This window comes from Lissotriton helveticus, chromosome 2_1 (assembly GCF_964261635.1).
Source record: "Lissotriton helveticus chromosome 2_1, aLisHel1.1, whole genome shotgun sequence".
In the NCBI taxonomy this organism is placed as follows: Eukaryota; Metazoa; Chordata; class Amphibia; order Caudata; family Salamandridae; genus Lissotriton; species Lissotriton helveticus.
This window is the reverse complement of record NC_136059.1, coordinates 687,792,722-687,818,508: the sequence shown is the minus strand read 5'-3', so window position 1 is coordinate 687,818,508 and position 25,787 is coordinate 687,792,722. Positions and strand designations below refer to the sequence as shown.

At 45.1% G+C, this 25,787-nt stretch overlaps 1 protein-coding gene across 4 annotated transcripts in view; it reads left to right on the top strand.

The window, feature by feature from the left end:
• Positions 1-25,787, top strand: part of KIAA0825 (KIAA0825 ortholog) — a 2,250,404-nt gene that overhangs the window by 1,256,232 nt on the left and 968,385 nt on the right. For all 4 annotated transcript variants that reach the window (XM_078675385.1, XM_078675384.1, XM_078675383.1 and 1 more), the window contains exon 13: positions 19,970-20,109. In XM_078675385.1, the coding sequence (XP_078531511.1) occupies positions 19,970-20,109 (140 nt within the window). The remainder of the gene's footprint in view (positions 1-19,969; positions 20,110-25,787) is intronic.

The window sequence follows — 25,787 nt, the reverse complement described above, 5'->3', positions numbered from 1 at the left end:
AATCCAATGCCATCCATGATGTTTACATCAAAGAGAGTGAGACCACACCACAGGCACACTCAGTCCATGCACCACCACCACCCCTGGGCAAGCAAAAGGCCACACCAGCAGCCCCCCAAAAACGACAAAAAACAATAAAATAAGCACAATCCCAGCCCATCCATGGCCTCAATTATGTTTAAATTCAAGAAGACACCCCACAGAAAGACTAGGCCCATGCAACACTCACCACCCCTGGGCAAAGGGCCACACCAGCAGGCCCAAAAAAACGACAAAAAACAATAAAATCTGCACAATCCCAGCCCATCCATGGCCTCAATGGTGTTTAAATTCAAGAAGACACCCCTCAGAAACACTAGGCCCATGCAACACTCACTACCCCTGGGCATAAGGGATGAAAAGTAGGCAAAATAAGTGCAGGCCTCAGACACTGCCTCTCCTCAAAATGGCCCCCTTACACCCCAAGCACATGTTGCCTGTACCAGCCAGCCCTCAAGATGGCCACCACCACCACCCACATGGCCAGTCCACATCAACAGTACACCCCCAAAAAACAGAAAAACAGCCAGAAATCACCACAATCCAATGCCATCCATGATGTTTACATCAAAGAGAGTGAGACCACACCACAGGCACACTCAGTCCATGCACCACCACCACCCCTGGGCAAGCAAAAGGCCACACCAGCAGCCCCCCAAAAACGTCAAAAAACAATAAAATAAGCACAATCCCAGCCCATCCATGGCCTCAATTATGTTTAAATTCAAGAAGACACCCCACAGAAAGACTAGGCCCATGCAACACTCACCACCCCTGGGCAAAGGGCCACACCAGCAGGCCCAAAAAAACGACAAAAAACAATAAAATCTGCACAATCCCAGCCCATCCATGGCCTCAATGGTGTTTAAATTCAAGAAGACACCCCTCAGAAACACTAGGCCCATGCAACACTCACTACCCCTGGGCATAAGGGATGAAAAGTAGGCAAAATAAGTGCAGGCCTCAGACACTGCCTCTCCTCAAAATGGCCCCCTTACACCCCAAGCACATGTTGCCTGTACCAGCCAGCACTCAAGATGGCCACCACCACCACCCACATGGCCAGTCCACATCAACAGTACACCCCCAAAAAACAGAAAAACAGCCAGAAATCACCACAATCCAATGCCATCCATGATGTTTACATCAAAGAGAGTGAGACCACACCACAGGCACACTCAGTCCATGCACCACCACCACCCCTGGGCAAGCAAAAGGCCACACCAGCAGCCCCCCAAAAACGACAAAAAACAATAAAATAAGCACAATCCCAGCCCATCCATGGCCTCAATTATGTTTAAATTCAAGAAGACACCCCACAGAAAGACTAGGCCCATGCAACACTCACCACCCCTGGGCAAAGGGCCACACCAGCAGGCCCAAAAAAACGACAAAAAACAATAAAATCTGCACAATCCCAGCCCATCCATGGCCTCAATGGTGTTTAAATTCAACAAAACAGTTGTATCATGCACCCATAACCAACCCTGGTCCTACTGGATACTGTGGCTACCCACAATATAATTTATTTAATTTTCTGAAAAAGTTCAAAAATTGTACTTGCAGCAACTGTAATGCCCCAAACAAACTTACTTGTGAAAGTTGATTTCTAATCCAAAAGTGATCCAAAGACAGTCAAAAAGGCCTCAAATCCAAATATCCAGCAGCACCCACAAAAAGTAATCCTTCCAGCTCCAGATCCAAATGAAAGAGACCAGGAGATGGACAAAGCACTGGGAGGAGCCTGCTGGACAGGAACAGGAAGTTGGAGACTGTGGGGCACTTCCTTACTCCCCCCCCCCCAAAATGGACTCCTTGCAAAAAAAAAGGCCATGCAAATGTCAACCTGAGGAGTGATTCTGATAAAAATCATAATTTTCTGAAGGTTTATCCTGTTTGCTGGTGATTTTCTTGTGCGAAATTGCAAAATCTCTATTTCGCAAGTGCGAGATTGTTCCTTTCCGCCGCAACTACGTGTTTGCAATTGCGAACTCTCGCGAGGTGTGCTGTGCAAGGTGGCAAGCCGCGAGTACGTATTCGCGGGCGACAAACTCCCGCGGGAACACGCAGCAAGATCTAAAATGGCGCGTCACTCGCAAAGAAAAACAACTCGGCAAACGCTAAAATGACGGAAAGTGAACGCCGTGCACCACGCCGCGCGCCGCAACCAAGCAAAAAATCCGCCGCGAGCGGATTCACGGATTTTCGACAAATTCGCGAGCGTTCGCGGATTGCGAATTTGCCGAAAATCCGAAAAATCCGCGAGCGGAGCGGATTTTACGCCCATGCTTAATGATCACTTGCTGAATGCGGAATTGTCTCCTTTTCTAAAATGTATAGCTTTCCAGGATCCATTATCGCTTTTATACTGTTTTCTACCATTAACTGGAAGAAGGTTGAAAGCACAATAAATAGCAAAAATAGGCTATGTCCCAGTAAATGCCAAAATTGTGTAAAAAATGTTGGTTTTCTGTCAAAAGTCTGTCAGTCCCTGAAAGCTGGGAAAATTGTGATTTCAGCCCCACAAACCCTTTGTTTACATTTTTTTTATTGGGAGTTTTATTTTCCATGGTACAGCATTATGCGTTTGTAAGCCAGACGTTATGTCAGGTGCACACAGGCAGTCAGTTAATATAAGCACATTATGAAGCATCCATCTCATTATACATCACATTGGTCAAGTAAGAAACATCACATTTTACATGGGTATTACTCTTCTAGTGATCTAGTGCGAGATGTAGTGGGCTGACTAATGCCGGGTGCCTGAATATGTGGGTTTCCGCGATGGTGCGGGTTGATATGTAGACCCCCACTCCATTGTGGTGGTTCCCTTCGTAGAGGTCTTCAGGCGAGTGATATAGTCTCACTCCTAGGTATCGGGGTGCCGTAGCACTCCAACCGAGTATCTGGAGTCCTATTGTGATCTCCGATGGAGCAAGATGAGGACTGAGAGGAAAGATCGACGATTTTCCCCAATTAACTTTAAGTCAGGAGACATCTGCGAAGGTTTGTAGTATTGTCCATATTGGCTGAGATCACTTGTGACATCCCGTACATAGATCAAAAGATCATCGGCGTATAACTATACACAGTGAACCGTGTCCGCAATTGGAATACCCCAGGCGTCACCCTCCTGTTGCAGGCGAATGGCCAGAGGTTGCACTGAAAAGGTGAAGAGTAGGGGGGACAAGGGGCACCCCTGCCTCGTTCCCCGCTCCACCGCAAGAGGGGGCGAAATGTACTTTCCTACTCTCACCCTAGTGGTAAGGCCCTTATAGAGAAGTTGCGTATATGCCAATAGGGGCTGGGCCAACACCTACTTTGCGAAGGGTTGCAAATAGATATGGCCGTGTGAGTGTATCGAAGGCCTTTTCAAGGTCTAAAATTAGGAATGCAGCTTGTGGGAAGTGGTCCCATGCTCTATCCTTTATATGGAAGAGTCTACGTATGTTCTGTGATACGTTGCACCTGGGAAGAAAGTCATTTTGTTTTGGGTGGATCAATTGCAGGAGAACCTGAAAGTAGTGGTCTGCCAATATTTTCCCTAAAATTTTGCAATCCGCGTTAAGTAAAGTTATGGGCCTGTATGAGGACGGGAGCGTGGGATCTCCGTTCGGTTTGAGGAATGTTACGAGGGTAGATTCCCTGAGCTGGGGAGTTCGGCTCTTTTTAATGCATCATCGTACATGGTCACGAGGCGTGGAGACAACGGTCCCAAAAAAGTGGTATAGTATTCGAGGGGAAAGCCGTCCATTCCCGGTGCTTTAGGGCGTGCCGGCGCCCTCATTGCATAGGTGACGTCCGGGGAATTTATCTTTGTGTCTAGTGTCTTTCCGTCCGCCGGTGGAATGCCGGGTATGGGCATGGAGTGGAGGAATTGGGTTAATGTCAGATGTGATAACTGTGGCGGGGCTCAATGGATGCCTGTGTAATAGTCATGAAAGATGCGTAGTATATCTACTTGTGATTGTTTAATGGTACCAGACTCATTCTGTAATGCTGTGATGGGTGGCATGTCTGTGTCTTGTTTCGTGAGCCAGGCGAGAAGTGTACCCGCTCTATTTCCCTCTCTATGTACTCGGGCAGCATATGCTCTAAAATTGTATTTGCGAAGTTCACCCATGGTTTCCGCATATGTTGTTTTTGCAGTCGCCACTTGTTCAGTGGTTGCCGCCCCCTTATCTAGTTTTTTCGTGAGTTCCGCTAGTCGTGTTTCCGCAGTTTGTAATGACTGCTCTAGCACCTACCGAACACCTACTATGTGTTGAATGCAGTGTCCCCTTGCCTCGACTTTAAATCCATCCCATTCAACTGATCTGGATGATGCTGTGTTTGCGTTTAGTAAAAAATATTCCTGGATGTGTTCGCAGTGTGTATGTCAGAACGCCTGGTCCGTGAGGCATTCCCGGGGCAATTTCCATGTGGAAACCGGGGGATGTGATTGCCTCCATCTAAGGATAACGTTGTGTGCATCATGGTCGGACAATACTCTGCCTAGGTAGTCAGAGTGTTGTATTTGGGGGAGTAATGCTGCTGAGCAGAGGAATCTATCACGTCGCACCTTGAGATTGTGTGGGATGGAGTAGAATGAGTACAGCTTAGTATTTGGGTTCTTTTCCCACCAGGCATCCACCAGTGCCCATTGGGTAACCCATTGTTTATAATGCTCTGTCTGTTTCCGTGCGGGTGAATGCACCGGCTTGGGATGGAATCTGTCTAACCCAATGTCTAGGGTACAATTATAGTCCCCTCCCAGTAACCACGGGACTGCCGTTTAGTGTGCTAATACCCCAGTGAGGCTGGTCCAGTATTGCTCTGGTTGCACATTGGGGGCATAAATGCTTCCTATCAGTATCTCTTTGCCCTCGAGGTGACCTGCTAAAAGAGAGTATTGGCGCTACTTATCAACTACCCTGTACTATTCTTTGAAGGGGAACCCCGGCCTGATCCAAATTAGAGTTCCCTCTGGCAAATGCTGAGTATGTTGTGGCACATGTAATACCTCGCCATTTTTTGCGTAGGCGATCCGCCTCTGTCTCTGTAAGGTGTGTCTCCTGGAGGAGTACTATCCGCGCATGCTGTCTTTTCATATAATGAACACACAAAAGATTGCCCCCTTCTCAATTTACTTTTAGTACAGGACCAAATGGAAATTAATTGAAATCGTTGCATTGTAATCTGTATGATTCATTGGATGTAATATTGATGTTATTTATTTTGGAGAAATTTTATACTATGTTTTGTGGTAGTCTGTAATTTGTAAGAATGTTAGTAATTATTTGTATTGTGTATTTTCTTTCTGCTATTTGAAATAATTTTTGTATGAAAAAATACGAGTAACAGGTAAAAATAAATATACCGGACTAGATTCAATTAATTTCCATTTGGTCCTGTACTAAAAGTAAATTGAGAAGGGGGCAATCTTTTGTGTGTTCATTATAATAGGGTCCAGCCCTCCCTCAGCCCCGTCAAGGACCTATCTCCTTTTGTGCGTCTTTTCATATAGGCATAAATTGCATACCGTTTGTTTGCTGTGTGCATACCCCTGACATTCAATGTCACAACTGTCACAAAACCTCCTGTGATTCTGGGCAAATCACTTAATCTCCCCGTGCCTAAAAATGAATGTGTGTCCTCATGTAACGTAACTGGTGCTATGTAAAGCGCTCTGATACCCGATTCGGTTCGGGTCTAGTTCGCGCTATATAAAACTCTGCCAAAAAAACACAACTTTCAGGTCTGTGTTAGGGATCCTAGCTGTCATAATTCCTGATGTCTGGGTGATGTTTTATGAAGTGGAACACCCTCTTCTTCTCTCGTGTCCCCCCTCATCCGAGTGTCTGCCTCTGTTAACCATACCACCATTCTGCATATCGCGTGTTCTGTTCCCCGGGGATGTGGAGGGGATATGTAACTGGGGTGAAGTGAGGCGAACCAACGGGAAACGATCCCAACTAAAAGGACCTATCGCTCTGTGGGCCGTCTGGCTCCTCCAGACGCAGGACTGGCTGCCTTAGCCTTGATGAGTAAACTCTCCAAGAGTAGGAGGCATGTAGAGCTCGAAGGCCCTGTTTCTTTGGGGTTGTGGCATGTCGGCCCGGGATATCAGATCAAAGTGTCTGCCGTTTAGAGCGTCACTATTGGCGGAGTCTTGGAGCCATCTCCCAGAGTGTTTCTATTGCTGCTCTCCTCTTCTGATGTAAATATGTGCGGCACCTCTCGCCGTCCGAGCTGTCCCCTGGGAGCCCCACCTCCGCAGCTGCTTGAAGTGCTTTTCGGCGTTCTGCGATAATTTGGGTAACATCCGGAGAGTTCTTACTGGAGGAATCTGAGCGTGAGTTGAGTTGGGTGAGTGTGACTTTTTTCTGCTGACGCCATTGGCGGCCTGGTGGTCGATTTGTTTGTGACTTCCTGGGATTTATTAAGTGTGCCAGGTGTTGTTCAACCCAGTCGCTGGCCATCGCGGGGTCCGAGAAAAAGTGCATGGCTCCATCGTGAATGATCTTAAGACGAGCAGGAGTTCATATTGGACATTGTTCTGGCGCAGGATGCGCTTGACCGCCAAAAAGGTGGACTGCTCTTGAGTACTCCGAGAATAACATGACCTTCTTGTCCTCTACTCTGAATACACCTTGTCTCCTTGCGACCCAAAGGATAGCGTCTCTGTCCTGGTAATGGAGCAATTTCAGATGAGATGGTCTCGGGGGCGACCCCGATGGTGGTTTCCGGGCCGGCACTCTGTGTGCCCGTTCAATGGAGAAGAAAGGGGTCAGTTCTCCTGCTGGGGTGAATGTCGCGATCCACGTCGCGATGTAGCTGAGAGGATTGGTACCCTCCACTCCTTCCGGTAGATTGATAATACGAATATTGCTTCTTCGGGATCGTCCTTCTAAATCATCCGTTCTGTCCTCTAGGATCTTCACCTGCGATTGTACGTTTTTCAGGGCATCTTGTTGTTGCTGCATTGCGGTTCTAGAGTTTGTAGCGTTGTTTCCCCTTGTCCACCAGTTTCCTGTGGTCATCCCGGAGCAGGTTGAGATCCGTGGCCAGCTCTCCGAACTTGTGTTCCATGGACATTCTCGAGTGTTCAATCGCCGCTAGGACTTTGTCCAGTTTAGCCGACATGGAGTCCGAGCTTGCGGTTTCCCCTCCCGGTCATGTGGTTTGTGGTGTCGGGGACGGTGCCTTTGGGGCCCCGCGGCCCGTGCTGTGCCAGTTGTCATCCCATGTTGACTATGTCCTCCATCGACAGTCACCGCTTGTCAGCCGTGGCACTCCCCTTGTGTAACGACCTCGTTGATGCTGCCTGGTGGTTAGTCGCAGTCGCTATGATGCCCCGGGGTCCCCTGTTCTAAGTGCAGTTGCTGCTCGCAGTTGTCATCTGGATTCCACGCAACCCCATCCGGAGTGGCATCGGCGTCTCATCTCTGGGTCCCCCTGGGAGGCCACCTATGGACGCAGCAGCTTCACCACACTCTACAGACCATGGACCCGGTCCCCGTATTGTTGGAACGCCGCTGCGGCAGGGGGGCACATCCGATTGTTGAGGAAGCTTAACCCCTCCTCTCCTGTTGTCCCACTTGTGTGGTCCTAACATTGAGCGTGTGTCCCCCCCGCGCCCCTCGTAGCCCGGCGCCGCTGCGGGGGAGGTGGGTGTCTCCGTGTGGAGGAGGGTATCTCGGCGTTGGCCTGCTAGACACCCCCGCAGGTGTTGTTAGTGTTGTGGCCCCTGTGATGTGCAACGCGGGGTTGTGGAGGTTCCTTGATGTTGGCACGAGGTGTCTCTGGAGAGTTTCAGGGGATCTGCCGGTCCACTGCCGCTGGTCCGCCCCTATCCGGAGTGGTTCCGAAGTCGTGCCACCGGGCCCTCCCGGTCAGGCCACTGTCAGACACCACAGCTATGCCTCGCCCCACAGGCCGCGGATGCAATTCTCACTGTGCTGGGAGCCCGCTGTGGCAAGGTGTCCCATCCGACGGCCCGGAGAATCTCAGCTTGCCGTCCCTTGCAGACTCGTGAATGGGACCCGCCCTTTGGTCTCACAGTACCCCCATGCGCCTCGAGCTCCGTGCTGCTACGGGGGAGGAGTGCCACTGTGTGAGAGGATATTGCGGTATAGACATGTCAGGCACCCCACACAGGTGTTGTCAGCAAGGCGCCCCTTGTAGCGTGGTGCGGTGCGGGATGGGGCCGTCGCAATGCTCCGTGATGTTAGTGTGTTGTCCCCGCTAGGGAGGGCCTTCTCTCATGCGGGGGTTCCGGCTGTTCAGGGATCCGCGAGCGGCCACAGCAACTCTCTCACCTGCCCTCCTCCGGACTGTCACCGCCTGGATGGCCGATGGATCTCCTGCAGGGAGCGCTGACAGGAGCGGGGGACAGCGTCAGGTGGGCCACGCTAGCAGTCTCATCCCGGCCTCGGGAGCATCCAGGCCACACAGGGGGCCGCCTTTTTGAGGTCTTGGCTGCAAACCTTGTCGGCTGGTTCCTACGCTCTCATCCGTCTCTCCCCGGTCGCTCCGTCGGGGCCAGCAGACGCTCCCCGCTGTCACCTGGGCTGGGCTGGATTTTGCAGCGTTGTGTGATGAGTTTAGGGCATATTTGTGGCAGAAAACTCGGGCTGCTGTACAGAGCATTAGAGGAGTGCTGCCGCCATCTTGGCCTGCTTGGCCACGCCCCCCACAACAAACCCTTTGTTGATACCATTTGCACGGAAAAAAACAGATGCTTTCATTTGCAGCACCTTTGTCCCATTCCCCCCACCCCCCAAAAATGTAGCTGTAGTTTGGCTAATTTTTGGGTCCCCTCCAGGGGAATCCACAAACCCAGGGTACCTTTAGAATCCTGTGATGTTGGAAGAAAGGGACACAAATTTGGCGTGGATACCTAATGTGGTCAAAAAGTTACAGGTGACTAAGCGCAAACTACCCCAAATAGCCAAACAAAAGGCTTAGCACAGTGGGGGGGAGCCTTACAGCGAAGGGGTTAAAGGATGCCCCCATTTCACTCTGGTACCATGGATTCATGAAGAGCCGTTTAAACGATGTAATCAATTCGACCAACAATTAGAGCAGATAAACAGTAAGACATGTAAGGTTACAATTCTAATTTTGAAGGGGTGGGAGGATGATCTCTCGGAACACAACTATTGTAGCCATGTTGATCATTGTATCAAGTGCATAAAAGTAGAAATGGATATGTATTAGTTTTTCATACACTCCAGCTTAATTACATGGACATTATCAATTTCTATTGTGACGTATATTTCTGAATGAATTTCTCATACAACTGATATATTTTTGTAATTAATTTTGTGTATGTTATCTATTGTAGTTGAGATATATTCAACAAAAAGCAGAATAATATCTATTTTTTATATAAAAAAAAATTTAAATAACATATTTGTGATTAACATGTTCAGTTCTCACGGACTGCTTTATCTGTAACTGTCTAGTGTATATCTAACCTTTGGTAGGTCCACGGTTTTTATAGCATTGTTCATAAATACTGTTGTTTACATTCTGATCTCTCGAAAGTTGAATGTAGATCCTAGTAGTTAATATGTTAAAAATGAAGTAAGTCACTGACATGGCCAGGTGTCCAGTTTTAAATCCAAAACTGATTTCAGATTAAGATAGTGTGAGACTTCATTAGCTAGTAAGATGAGAAGCAGAACTACAATCATATTATTCACCAGAGTATATTCGCACACCAAACAGTGCATGAAAAATACTAAGCCCCCCAATTATCCCCATCGCCAGTGTGTAAAAGCCGAAAAATAACCATAAAAATGTAAGCTATGGTTAGAAATACATTTATTTATTCAGTTGCAGTCCCGCGACTTTCTGGCTATCAGAGGAATGGTTCTGGACATAGCCTGCTAGCTGCATGCCACTGCTTATGCATTGGCATTCCTGGCTCACTGGCCTACGGTGAGAGATCAATGTGCTTAGGTAGAAAGATGAGCTGCTTTGCCTTGCCTAACTTTCTTCCCATTCCCCACACGCCAAACCTAAATTGCTGATGTGTGACGGGATACACGTAGAAATATGCATATACAATTTAACTTGGTTGATGTATCAGTAAATGAAAAAGTGGCCGAGCAGAAGGCGGTCTGCTCAATTCTAGTCACACTGTATCATGGGTAATACTTTCTGATGGGGCTCAGCCCAACACCTATATAGACGAACAGCTGCTGCAAGAAAAAATATCTTCCGGAGTAATTAAAAAGTCTCTTGGAAAGCATTATTTAGCTGACCAGGATACACGGCAGTTGCAATACAACAAATTATGATGCTACAGAACACTGACAGGAGAATACTGTTGCTTGCAAAGACCAGACACAGGCAAATGCTCGCCACCTAAAAGGTGGTTGTTGACTACTGGCATGGAATAGAAACTGGACGAAGCACATAAAACAGAATTCCTTGGAGGCTAGCATAACAACATTGTGACCCATGAGAAGTACCGCCTTAAAAGCACGTTCTCTTGTATTACCCTACATAGCATGCCCTTTTGAAAAGGTTATTTGCCAATATTTTGCAAGTAAAATCAATAATCTTGAGGAAAATAAGACACTCTTCACCCTTCTTTGAGAAATACCAGAAACAGTAAATGAGGAAGCAGAGGCGGCTCCTCCGTAAGGGTGGAGGTTCACGCCCCACTGGCCAGTCAGTCAGCGCTCAAGCAACAAATGTAAATTACTCCTGACTGTCTGAGCCGATGCCAGCAGTGTAGAGAGGGGTGGGCCGGGCACAGTAGGGAGGAGTGATAGGCGCATTTGGGTTTGTCCAACCCAGCTGTGTTGCGTAGCCAGGTTGAAGAAACGTCACAGGCTCCTCGCACTGCCTGAGGGCATACCACGCCGCTCAGACCAATCCTGGCGCTACTCTCATGCTATTAAGAGCAGTGCTGAGATTGGGTGAGGAACCTGTGCCCCAGTGCATGCTGGGAGGAGCGCCAGAGAAGAGGACCAAGGCATTTGCGTCATCATGTAAGTTTAAGGAAAAATATTATCCCCCCCCTTAATGCCCCGCCACCCTCACTTTAGCCGCAACTGGGGAGAAAGGCTGTAACGTTTCTCTTTACATTCCCCCCAAAGATCAAACACACACAGAAAGAAGCAGCATTTCATATCCTGGAAAGACAATGTAAACAACTGTCATTTATTCATCACTTCTTTTACCCTGTTTGTTATTTTGGCAGTATATCAGGCCAAAAACGTTTTTGTATTAAACGTTGAGTTCACCTCTTCCTCCACCTCGTCTTTGCATTGTCCCCTTTCTAAACCTATTACAATTAAGTCATAAATCAATACATTACACTAGAGAGAAGGATCTTTCTTTTAAGGTCTAGTGTTAGCCAAGACCTTTTGATTTTACTTCAATAATATGTATGATAAACTTACTTAAAGGGGCTTTCAGCAACCTCTCGTCACCCGCTGGTCTGTTACAGCATGCATCATGGGGCAATAGGTCAGCCTACTTAAGCCTCTGGTGACTGTATTTCCTCTTTCACAAGGAGCACATCCGCACACAAATAGTTCCATTTCGTGCCAGTGTTGCCTGATGTAGTGATAGTACGCATTTGAAGTGAGCACAGTGCACATTTCAGCGTTATCAGTTCCTGTCTCCTTGCAATGCTGTTTTAAATTCCTTTTGAAGTGGTCAGCTGCTTTTTAACAGCATACAAGATTATGATCCTGGACCAAGTTTCACCACTGGTTCTCAATTAAATGTTGCCCAGGAAGAAAACCAAACACTATGTTGTTTAATTTGCAGCACACTTGTAACTGTTTTATTTAAATATAGGTAGGGTCTAATTTGGGTTTTAGTATCCAATATTTTATTCTGTGAACCCTGTTTTTGTTTTTTTCTTTATTTCCTGGTTTATTCTCTTCTTTCCTTTTTGCCTTCTTTTTTTCCTTCTTTCATGTTTACCTTTTCCTTCTTTTGTTTCTTCTTTTATTGCCTTTCTCTTTTCATCTTTTCTTTTTTGCCCTCTTCCTTTTTTCTTTCTTTCTTCTTTTCTTTTTTACCTTCTTTCTTTCCTTCCTTCTTTCTCTTTCATTGTTTTGCCTCAGTTCCCTTTTCTTTCCTTTCTCTTTCCTTTATTCCTTCGTTCTTTCGTCTTTGTTTCTTTATTTCTTTCCTTCTTTCCTTTTTTGCCTGCTTTCCATTTTTATTTCATTTTTTCTTTTTTTCTGTTAGATTTGGGGGTCTCTAGTTGGCAGAGGTAGGTACCTTTGACCAAATAGGGACCCTTGCGTCTAGTCAGGGTAAGGGTCTACACTCCTAAAATAACCCCTGCTCTCACCCCCTTGGTAGCTTGGCACAAGCAGGCGGGCTTATCTCAGAGGCAGTGTGTAAAGCATTTGTGAACACATACAGTAATGCAGTGACAACACTACAGATGGACCGAACACAGGTTTTATTATAAAAATAAGTATTTTTATATAGACTTAACACAAGACCAAACAACAAAAATCCACAATACCGTACTCAAGATATGCTTAAAAATAGGTTCTTCACTTAAAATCAGTCTCTAGCAACAGATTACTCCAACATGAGTTATCATGACGTTGTGACAGGAGAAATCCCAAAGTACGGCGCTGACCATGAGGTACACAGCATCGGACCCAGAGTCAAACAGACCCCCAAAGAACAGTACCCTGGAAAAGCGATGAAAAACGAAGGCAGCTCACGGTGTCGGGGAGGTGCGGCTTCATTGGCGCTGCACAAGTCGGTTCCTTACGACCCCAGGGTAGGTGTAGACTCTGTTCCTTACTACTGCGCAGGGGAGGAGAGACGACGGTTCCTTACAGCGTCAGGGAGGTGATGTCACGATGGCGCTGAAGCCACGGTGCCTTACGATGTCGTGCTGTCGATGGATTCTCAGTCACCCATGTCGAGGATCGGCTCTGAGATGTCGATGTCAGCTTCAGAGTCGATGCGGCCCAGCAGCAGCCATGGCACAAGTCAGAGTAGTGGTCACGGCTTCGGGCAGGTTAAGGCGTCGCTCGCTGGCGTTGATGTGGCACGGTGGCCTGCTTCGGGTCTACGGTGCAAGTCGGAGCACCGCTCATGGCTTTGGTGCAGAGGGCGGCGTCGGTGTTGCAAGTTCCTTCTGCAGCAGCTAAAACCGCAGTTCTAGCTGCAGGCAAGCAGAAGGGGTGATGTCTTGTATCCCTGAGACTTCAGGCAGGAGGCACGCTCAACTTCAAGCCCTTGGAGGTCTTCCTCAAGACGATGAAAGCACACTCAGTGAAGTAACCACTGCTGGCCAACTCCAACAACACGCAGCATAGGGGTAGTCTCCTCCTTCAGTTTCCTGGGTTTCTCCTCAGCAAATGTTCGTCTTGATTCCCAGAAGTGATCTAAAGTTCTGGGTCTGGGTCCCCTCTTTTATACACTAAAATCCTTTGTCTCTGAAGGCAGAGAGTGTCTGTACCTAGTCCAAACCAGTTCTGTTCCGTCCTGGAGCACTTTGTTGACAAGAATCCTTCTTTCCTTTGACAGTGTGGGCCAGGGACATCAGTCGCATCACAGGAGGTGGACCCAGCATTGTGGAAGGCAGGCAAAGCCCTATTCAGGTCCCAGGTGCTTCCCTCCCACCACTCTACATGCAGAAGGGTCTATTCAGCCCTGTGCTGACTCACCCTGTCTCCTGGAATCCCCCAGCCCCTGTCACTCAAACTCCAGACAAGGAATACACAACCTAGCAGAGGCAGGCTTGGATAGTTAGGCAAGAACATACATACTTTCTAAAAGTGGTATTTTCAAACACAGAATGTCAAAACCAACTTCACTAAAATATATATTTTATCATTATAAGTTCGGGCATACTAAACTCGAATTTCTACCTGGTTCCCTGAGTCAGTTAGGAATTTAGGATGTTATAATCAAACTGCCCATTCTGGCCTATGGGGAACAGGTAGCCTTGCAATAGTGAAAAATGAAAGTGGCTGTTATTCACTATCAGGACATGCCACACAGATCAAGGCATGTCCTACCTTTTACCTACAATGGGTCTGACAAGTAAACCAAACAAACCAACCATGGAGTCACTAATCCATACATCAATTTACCATAGGGAGCACTTGCACTGTGGCACTGGATAGCAGTGGCACAGTGCCCAAAAACCTCTAAAACCAGCAAAAACATAAGAGTTAACAGCAAAAAATGGAAGGGAGACCCACGCCAATGGTGCCAGGTCTAATACTTTCTTTTGTTCCTTTTTTTCTTTTCCTTTGTCTTTCTTTTCTTGCATTTTCATTTCTTTTCTTCTTTGCTTTTTTTTAAATCTTTCTTTCTTTTTTGCCATCTTTCATTTCTACTTCCTTTTTTGTTTTCCTCCTTTCTTTTGTTCTTTCCTTCTTTCTTTTTTCTTGTTTTTTTCTTACCTTCTTTCTTTTGGCTTCATTTAATTATTTTTCTCTTCCTCCCCTTTCCTTTTTTGCCTCCTTTCTTCCTTTCTTTCCTTCCTTATCTCTTTTTTGCCATTTTTCCTTTTTCTTTCCTTCTTTATTCTTGCCCTCTTTCTTTCTTTAATTTTGTTTTTTACCTTTTCTTTTCTTCTTCCTTTTATTGCATTCTTTCCTTTGTCCCTCTTTTCTTCCTTTTTGTCTTCCTTTCTTCTTGCCTTCCTTCCTTCCTTCCCTTTTTGCCTCCCTCCATTTCTTGCTTTTTGCCTTCTTTCCTTTTTAGCACTTCATTATTTTTTGTATCCCTAAATTCCTTTTTTGCCTTCCTTCCTTCTTTACTTTCTTCCCTACTTGCTCCCGTCTTTGTCAAAGGCGAGGCAAACAGCCAATGCTACACTGCTGGCTTTTTTAGGTCAGTGTTAGCGAAGATCTTTTTATTTCACTAAAAGTATGTATAACATTACTTATAGGGGTTTTCAGACAGACCTAATACATTAGTCTGTGATTATGTCATTCACATTTTTCTTCCACCCACTTCAGGTATGCATCATAGGGCAAGAATAGCCCTAGTTAGCCGTTGACTGATTTCACTATGAGTAACAGCATGCTGCTGTTTCATCTTCCGTTCCAGACTGACGGGAACCGGAGCATCCGTGCATGAATTCTGAACTCATTCAGATCGCTTCAGAACGTACAAGTGACGACTCGCATTTAGCCACGTGTTATAGAGAACCACAGTCTCTGCACCATCGTTTTTTTCACAAGATCACTCGTAAGCCTTTTTATAAAACGACTATAAGGGCCGGGGAGTAAATTGAATTGTGCCCTGTTTCCACCAATCGTGGGACTCATTCCTGAACCTGAAGGAACTTAATCTTGTTTTCCTGAGTTATCAGAAGAAAGTCGCAATTAGAATTCTCTTGAAGGATATTCATCAACCTCTCGTCCTGAAGATGGTCTAACGGTCTCATCGCCATCACAGACCGAAACGTCGACAGCAGCATCTTTTTCTATGTACATTTGTTGTGTTGAAGGAATTTTTTTCATTCGATATATCTGATTATTTCCTTTCATTAATTTACAGAAAAGGTGTCTACATAGTGTTTTTGTAGGTTGATTTATGTAACCTCATGAACTATGTTTGGTTGATTCTTATCTTTTCATTTCCCTAATCTGTAAATTGATCATATATTAAATATATGTTTGTTTTGAAGTAGATTTTCGCCCCGTGTGTTACATCCTGTGTTTTTAAGACAGTTATCTGCAAAGTAGAACTATTCATTCACTGCTTGATTAATCAACTGTTCACCCCTAATTAGGGTGGAACCTTGAGAATTGTATTTAAGATAGTATTTCTGAAATCAATAGATACACAAAATCCCTTGCAGGCAAACCTTCACTTATCTAAAGCTGTTTCACAAGGAGCACATCCAAACACAAGGTAGTTTCCTTCAGTACCAGATGTACCATGGTTATGTGTTCTCTTTTGAGATCAGTAAAAGCACTCTTGCCATTAACCATTCTTTTTTTTTTGATTCAATGTAGTCCTGGCAGCTTCTCAAACAATAACGTTTTTCAAAAGCCATGACAAAACAAACAAGAATTGCCAAAAGACTGGCAGCCAACACCAGACCTGTTGCTAATACTTGTTTTATAGGGCGGTTGTTAGCTGTACCAGCATACGGGCTCAGCCTTGGATAGGGTTGTGCAAGAAATAGTTTGACTTGGTGTGATGATTACCATTAGGTATTTGATGCGATGTTTGATGTACTGTGCATTCACACTACGAACCTGTGAGACTCTCGCTTAAATTGATTCTGTTGTTAGTGGGAATCGTGTATGTCTTTGGCATATTCGCGCTGCAGCCGTACCCTGTTACTTCTTGTAAGTGGTATCTTCCAGCTAAAGGCTGGTAGAAACAGATGCTGAAAATATACAATAACGTTAACAACTCGGGTATCTCGCCACGTTCTTCCACAACACTCCAAGGCCGTCATGATTACGCCCATGCTATTTCGGTGCAGTAAAATACCTTGGGCAATACTGATCCAGCAGTGGTCGTTATTTCCTTGGTACAGTTTTTACCTCCTCATTCTGAGTTTTACAGTTAGGAATGTGAATAATGGATACTACACATTTTACCTCGTCCTTAGCAGCAAAATTCAGCATTGTTGGTTTCCTCTTAAATAAATATTGGAAAGTGAAACCGGACAAAATGTGTGTGTGAAAATACCGTTGTCAAGTGCGAATTCATCACAGCGCCGGGAATCAGAAATCTGTGTGCCCATTTTTCTTGTAAAAGGGACGTAAATCTGAAGGTAACGCCAAGTTGTAATGCTATTACCGATTCACTGATTTACATCCAGGTTTATGTTGCATTTCTGAAAACAGTGATAGAGAGATTGTTATGAATCCAATAACGATGCAGGTTGCAGATACCTTGTAGATCTGTCGTCAATAACTAGATAGCTTAGTATACCTACCTGTGCTCCTTTTTTAGGTCTCGCCTGTCGATGCGCATGCGCATCGAGCTTGCGAGACTATTGGGGCTTAACCACTCTTTAGCTAACTTGCAAGGAATCGTGGCGATTCCTTGCAGTGCCCGTGACTTTTAAGCTCAATGCGCATGCTCATTGAGCTTAAAAGCGCGTGCACATCAGTTCCCTCAGCCGCACTCCAGTCCCCTGCTGCTTTCACACCCTCTCCCCGCTCCGCCCCCTCCCCTGCCCGCCGTGTCGCATTTCTCCTCCCCCCTCCCCTTATCTGCCTTTCCCTCCGTCTTGTTTTTTTTTTACCTGCTCCGCCCCCTCCCCTGCCCGCCGTGTCGCATTTCTTTTCTCCTCTTTGCTCCTCCAGCAGTTCTCTGTCACCTTTCCTTCTCTCCTCCCTTGTCCACCTTTTCATTGTTTTGCCCACCTCTCCTCCAGTTGAACTCTGTCACTAGCTCCTTTCAGCCCCTTCTCATTCCAGTGTTTTCGGGTCCCATCTCATGCTTGGGGTTAAGCTCCCTTTGCCTGCAAATGCACGGGAAAACGGACAGACACGCACCAGGAAACACCACACAGGCGCAGTACAAGCATTGATTAATCACTCGCACACATCACGTTTTACTCCTTTGCTAGTGTTCTCGTTGTTTACATCAGAAAGAAACAGACCTTAAAACGATTGAATAATTGACAGAATCCTCAAATATTGTTAATTCCATTGAAGTCTAGTGAAAACGCTGCTCGAAGATGATATGTTGCTAAAATTACCGTAACAAAATCAATCCACTCACTGTAATATTCTTAATGTAATTGTATGTGCTAGCACCAGAAGGTATGGAGTGAAATTACTTAACTTGTGAGTAAACATATTTGTTCACACCCTCTCCCCGCTCCGCCCCCTCCCCTGCCCGCCGTGTCGCATTTCTCCTCCCCCCTCCCCTTATCTGCCTTTCCCTCCGTCTTGTTTTTTTTTTTACCCGCTCCGCCCCCTCCCCTGCCCGCCGTGTCGCATTTCTTTTCTCCTCTTTGCTCCTCCAGCAGTTCTCTGTCACCTTTCCTTCTCTCCTCCCTTGTCCACCTTTTCATTGTTTTTGCCCACCTCGCCTCCAGTTGAACTCTGTCACTAGCTCCTTTCAGCCCCTTCTCATTCCAGTGTTTTCGGGTCCCATCTCATGCTTGTTATAAAGGGGCTGCCAAAATGCGGACACTCCTCAACCCTCTGCTTCACATGAGACTCTGCGGCTCTCCAGGGACAATAAACCACTCCAGAACAAACATGGAGTTGTCATACGCGGCCATCTATCTCAATTAAAGGCCACATAGCTTCTCTAACCTCTAGGAAAATCTAGCCCTGCTATTTAATTTTGGTGCGGGATTACTGTGTAAAGAAGGTTTGCATAACGTCTCATCTGACTAACTAGTGCTTTAGTTTAGCATTGTATGTGTTTTCATAGGCTTGTGTGTATGTCCTTTAATGCATGTGCATGCTTGTCTTTTTCTGTTCAGTTCCCGTGTCAGTGTGTGCTTACCTGGATTTCCGTTTGTCTAATTTATGTGGCCTTTGTCAACGAGGCAATCCGCTACTCTGTCCAACGTTTATGAAGACGAGACACTCAACCACGCAATGCCACTCACACACACAACGCCACTCACACACACAACGCCACTCACACACGCAACGCCACTCACCCACGCAACGCCACTCACCCACGCAACGCCACTCACCCACGCAACGCCACTCACCCACGCAACGCCACTCACCCACGCAATGCCACTCACCCACGCAACGCCACTCAGCCACGCAACGCCACTCAGCCACGCAACGCCACTCACACACGCAACGCCACTCACACACGCAACGCCACTCACACACGCAACGCCACTCAACAACGCAACGCCACTCAACCACGCAACGCCACTCAACCACGCAACGCCACTCAACCACGCAACGCCACTCACACACGCAACGCCACTCACACACGCAACGCCACTCACACACGCAACGCCACTCACCCACGCAACGCCACTCAACCACGCAATGCCACTCACCCACGCAACGCCACTCACCCACGCAACGCCACTCAGCCACGCAACGCCACTCACACACGCAACGCCACTCACACACGCAACGCCACTCACACACGCAACGCCACTCACACAGGCAACGCCACTCATCCACGCAACACCACTCACACTTGCAACGCCACTCAACAACGCAACGCCACTCAACCACGCAACGCCACTCACACATGCAACGCCACTCACACACGCAACGCCACTGAAACAACAGCGCCACTCAAACAACAGCGCCACTCACACACGCAACGCCACTCACACACGCAACGCCACTCACACACGCAACGCCACTCACACACGCAACGCCACTCACACAAACAACGCCACTCACACAAACAACGCCACTCATCCACGCAACGCCACTCATCCACGCAACGCCACTCATCCACGCAACGCCACTCATCCACGCAACGCCACTCATCTATTTGCAAAACGAAAAATGTTAAACTCTTCTATTGTGAGACCTATTGCATTTTCAATGCTTGTTTATATTTGTCACTAAACTGCTTAGTTAAATGTGCCTATGCAATGGTATACATATAATCATCTGTTCTGTTTTTCGCTCTGCAAGTGAATTAGTCCTATGTTGTGCCTGGTTTGAACTATTTTGAATAACCGAATAATTGAATACAATATTGAAAAAAACATGTCTATTGCAAATATATTCACACTTCAAAAACATAGATGCTTCCAGACCGAGATAATCGAGGTAACTTTGTTTCAGTCGCTTAGTTGGCAGTCGACCAAATTGTTAATTTGCTTTTAGCTAGCTAAGATTAAATGTAATTCCTTCCCTGAACAGCCTTAAAGTGAGCAAGCATGAACGCACTTTGTGAGTAATCTGGGATGAATTGACATTTAAAGGATTTAGCATTACATCTGCACTTTTAAGCTATTCATTTCATAGATAAATGAACTAAATTATTCTTTCTTTATTTTACATTCCGAAAGAACTCCATCAGCAGGGGAAATGACGACTCTGGGTCAACTAAAACTCTTCCTATCCCAGCCGTATTGTAATCAGGCTTTGCTTTTGGAAACATTGCTGCATCATGACTTTCTCATAGCAGGAATTTTAATAAGCCACTCAAGTAAGCATTTTCATCATTAGATATTATAATTGTTACCAGTGTTATTTTCAGAATATGTTTGAAAATGACCCCTATAATCTCTGAGTATAACTGTTTTCTCAGTAATTGGAATTAGATGTACTCACCGAAGATCTTGGTAATGTACTTATTTGTTTCAAATTGTTATAATGTTCTTGATTTTTAAAAGATGATATCTTAAAAAGAACTGGATAGATGTGCCAGGCTGCGTCTGACCCCTTGATGGTGAACCTGTTTTAGCCAGAGTAAGATATCGGGGGAACTAAAGGATTGGCAACAACGTATGTGACAAGTAGATATTGTTTAGTGTCTGAATCCAGACTGCGGATATCAGACTAATAAATTACTACTTCCTACCCATGAAGCTCTTGATAGGAAGTGTCATTAATTGTTATTGCGAGGCATCATATCTGATCTGTTGTGAACCCTTGAGCTTGTGACCACGACGGAGGACATATGCTGCTTTTTTTGTTTAACATTTATGTGCTTCTGTGAAAGGGAAGTTTACCACAGTACAGCCTTTTTAGTAGCTTAATCAATTCCTAGTTTTGGCTAGGCCTTCTGGTATGTCCCTAGGGCTATATTTTGATAAAAGGTTCACATTAGAGAGTGAATTCGCTCATCAGTGCAGAAGCACTGTATAGTTTTTATGTTTCAATAATTTTTTATTGAAATAATTTTTAATGTTGGCTGGAGATAAATATTAGAATATTTGCATCACCTTGACACATCCCCTTAACAGCAAATCAGAAATAAGTCCATCAATTTAAGTGACAACCGTGTCTTTCAGTCAGAAATAATATTGCAGAGTGCTCCTAACATACCACCAGAAATGATTAAAAAGACCTTCTTCAGATTTTGGAAAGAATTAAATTGCACCACTTTTAAGTTGCAGCTGTTGGATGCATTACCAATGAACCCCATAACAGACGTACATCCGTTCCACCAGTGCCTGTCACCTTCGAATATTTGATCTGCCTCGAGGCTTCCTCATGCTTGCAACAGTGACGACAGACCTCTTGGTTCGACTCAGAGCTACGAACACTCCATAATATAAAATCCTGCCTTAAAGTAGGCAAGTAGACATCCTTACTCCTTCAGCATCTCTGAAGTAGCATGCCCTTCTAAGTAACTTCTAAAATGTATCGCTCATTCTGCAAAGTCGAGAATGAAGTACCTCTGGCAACGCAACACCTCTAGGATGCACTAGCAGATGTACTAGCAATCCACATCTTCTACACCTCGTAACTTGAAAATTACCTTTCAAGTGAGTATGTATTTATCGTGAAGCACATTATCACTTGTAAGTAGAGTATTTTGGAGCTGTAATTACAGGACTGAAGAGTAGAATACTGTAAAGGAGAGTAACTAAATGTTCGAGCCAGGTTTGTAGTTGTTTACGTAATTTAACAATTCTGATTCAGAAACTGATGTGAAAAGGGAGAGAGTTTCAAGGGAAAGAGTCCAAGACCTGAAAAGATATGCCAACCTGCCTTTGGAGCTTACATTTTAGAAGAGAGGAGGAGATGATGTAAGCTGATGCATGGGTGAGCATTTCTTGAATTTATCTTTCAAGAAAGGAGCTAGGACTTAGCATACTTTTTGCATTGAACAGGACACTTTAAACTGATTATACTCATTGTCTGGCAGCAAATGTAGTTGGGAATAATGGGTTCAACACATTGTTGGTTTATTTTAGCTTGAAAAGATGCCTCACAGTATAATTTTAAAGTTTTTTTCAGTCAAGCGATGTTTTTTGGGATGACCCATTACTGACTACACCTGTGAGAGAGAGCGAGGGAAAAGGGAAGAGTCTCCATAACTGCCTCAAATGAAAGAGGCATGATGTTGTAAGTGCTGAATTATGTTTTTCTAATGAAGCTATATAGTGTCCGGGTTAACTCATTTGGAGGCAGATAGTCACCCAGAAATGAGGGCCAAGTGGACCGTTCACATCCATTTAACATTTTACAGATGGGGAAAGATCTTTATCTTATTAGGGTTAAGTTCAGCAGCAGACTTCGCCCCCAGCCCCCATCACTCAAGAAGGTGCACTCAATCCTGCAACCTATGCTATCTTCTTTCAAGCAGCTCTCCATTTCAAGAAACTCATGAAGGCCAATGACGGTCCTAAAAAGCAAGGATTTGATATGGAAGACAGTCCAGCTTCCACTAAATGTCCTACTGGCCTTTCCGGGGCAATTTTGAATCACTGAATAACCAGACATCACCCGGATCTCTGCTTTCCTTTAGGAAAACCTCCTTCTCTTGGATCACTGAAGAGGATTCCCCCCCAAATTGAGTCAGCCTAATACTTACTGGACATCTCTATTGCCTTTAACACTGTACAGCACTCTATACTAGTCCAGAGACTGAACAATCTTGGTATTACTGGATGATCCAGAATTGTCTCACTCCCGAATGTTCCTTGGCTCTTTTCAACCTTTTCACTAGTACAGCTCAAGTCTTTACCAATTCGTCTCCCCTTTCTTCTTCAACACACACATCAACCCTGTACCCAAACTCATCAAATCATTCAACCTTACTACAGCTATGCAGATGACACCTAAATCATGCTGCAGCTCAGCACCTGTTCCGTAGGCCAAAGTTCCAAACAGACCATGTTCAACCATGTCAAGCTCAACTCATCATAAATAGAGGTTCTGTCTTGTGGAAACTGGACAAGTACCACCCTACTGCCATCTGGCCTCCGGAACCCAGTCTTCAACCAATAACTTTGAGGGAAAGGAGGCACATGGCAAAGATTACGTATGCCTACCTGTTGCTTTCCCCACTAGAAAATCAGTTGATCATAGGTGCAATCTACACCATGCAATGTCTATCCCAGATCTTCCCAAGTATAGGTTTTTCTCTCAGAGTTAAAGCATGCGATCACGTCTGCAAGATTTCTACCTGACTGTCTATGGTCATCTAATTCAAGGACCTGTACATCGCCCACCGGGCCACCCGAGATGTGAGCCCTACTTTCTTCAGCTAAAACTATGGCAATACACTGAAAGAATAATCCTTCATTCTAGACTTGGCCCACTTCTGGTCTTCCCTTCATTCAAACAAATTTGGATTTGTCGCACTTCCTTCTTCGTACAGGCAACAGTGTTCAGAAACTAGCCCCCAGTAATTATAAGGGTAAATCATGACTACCTTGATTTTCAGGTGGGTGGTAAAGACCTGGTCGTTACAAAATAGATGACTAGATTATGCACAGGTCGGATTAGCATGTGATGTTGAGCATCCACAAGCCAAGCTCTGTTTGTCGTTTCTCTGCCATGCTCTATGTGTAAGCATAGCTGCAAGCTTGCTGTGTTACACTTGTACCAACTCAACGCTTCCAGGATAGGCCAGACGTCAAAGTCACATGCCACTAACCAAATACAACAATCTGAGTAGCCTTTTACTCAGCAACCCTGATGGTGCTAAATATCTGCAAATGTGACACTGTCTTTCTTACACCTCTCTGCTTCATTCAATACTTAGGCACAACCACATGATTGCAAAACCCTTCTGAACCTTACTCGGGATACTCATGGATGTACACATAGCCTGCTCTATATTCTTTCACTTTTCCAGACTTACATACCAAATGGAGTAGACTTTTTCTCGACCTCCCAGAAGTGGTTTGAAGCATCTCATCCAAGCTGCCTACAGGTAATGTCTGGATGAGATAAAAGTATACTTTCACATATTCTTGGTGGTAGCACAGAAGTATTCCATTTTTTGGAAGATATATATATTGTAATACACATGCTTCTGAATCTGAAATGTTATTAATGTTGTTCTCTAAAACATGTTTGATTAACTGAGTGCAAATATTGCTCATGCAGAGTCACTCAGAATCCCACATTCCTCTATCTGAAGCAGTTGATGAATTTGGTCATTGATTTAGATATGAACCTCTCAAAATTCCAAGGAAACTCTGTTAAGATAAGAATGAACCAAAGGTTTTTGCCCAATGAGTGGAATCGCCATGTTCTTCTGGATGATTGATGACACTTTTATGCAGCAATGCAGGAGAAATGAGGTCTTCAAAGGCTGTGAAGTCTTGTGCTTCCACCTCAACCACCTCTGCCGTCACCTACCGCTACAACGTCTTACTACTACATTAACTAATTTTTTTAATGAAAGTAATCCCCAAATCAATTCCACTACATCATCTTAACAGCCAACCCCATATTAGTACTCACTCTAACTCTGGCCTTTAGTATGTAAGTTCATGTAATGGTATGTCTGTTCTGATGCGTAAACCTTGTGTACTCATGGCGTCTTCAACCCTCCTTAAGAGTTATCAAACCAGTCAATTATAATGGCATAAGCAGTGATTGTCCATAGTCAGCACAACTCATGTTTTCCACAAACATATGAACAGGACAGCGCTTAGTGGAGGGTGAATAATTGATTTGTCCCTGTAGATTAAATCTCCTGAAGAAAGGAAGCTATACATCGTGACAGTGGAGAAAGCTACCAAACGTAATGGATTTGCTGTTACTGTGCAAATGATTCATTATGCAAGAAAATATTAGGGCCAGCAAACTTCTCTGCTAACAAAACATTTCCCAATAGAGTGGATTCTTCTCTGTTTAGATTGCTTCTTTCTGGTTTCATGTAGACACGGTTTATTCAATATCTACTTGTTCATTTTGCATTTAAAAATGGTACTCCTAATATCGAATGACAAACTAGAATCATCTATCTTGAGGCATGTAGAAATACTAGCTGGAATGTCTTCTGATGTAATATTGGGACAAAATGACAGAATTTCTCTGAGTGGCTAACAAAATGCTGCCTTGTTCTTAATTAGGCCTTGTTCTTAATTAGGCCTTGTTCATAATTAGGTCTTGTTTCAAACATTTTAACTGTGCGGCACGACCGCATATCAGCATAAAATACAGAAAAGGTGTTTTGGGTCGCCCTCCTCATTCTTTGGCTTTCGAGGGTAAGTGCCTTTCAGGCATTGACATATTGGACTGCTGGGAGCATTTTATATCCGCTCACTGCAGTTCGTGAATGTGCAGTTAGATCTGAAATTGGTTATGCGGTGTCCTTTTATTTAATTGTTTTAACTTGCTCCATCATCTCCTGCCTCTTACCAAAATCTATCTCCAGCTCCTCCTCTGATATCGTTACTGCCAGGTGTACTTTTCCATGTAGAGTGCCAAACGTGAGTGACATGATGTGGTCACTTACTACGGAAACTAAAGCATCTCTTCTCTAGCAGTTTCCATTAGAGAAACAACCATTTGGCATCCCTAGCGACCACATCATTGCATGATAGTCTGAGAAGGGCGTACAACTCTTTCATTTTCTCAATTACTTGGTTCTCGTACCCCCTCCCCTGATTTTGAGGGCAAATTTAAACAAACACTAATGTTTACAGGGGCGTAACAAATGCCCCTGTTGCACGGGTGGAGGGCAACCCTTCAGGGGGGCCGCATTCAGTCTTTGGCCAATTAATATTTGTGAGATAGGGGAGACTCGGGGGCCCTAATTACATTATGCGGTTGGGAGGGGGCATTATTTTGCTTTACACCACTGAATGTTTACTGAGTAATGGGGTACAAATCTATATAGCATATTAGAAGTAATAAGTGATGGTGCAATTAATCTGAACATCAACAATGATTTTGTTGTCAATAATTAATATT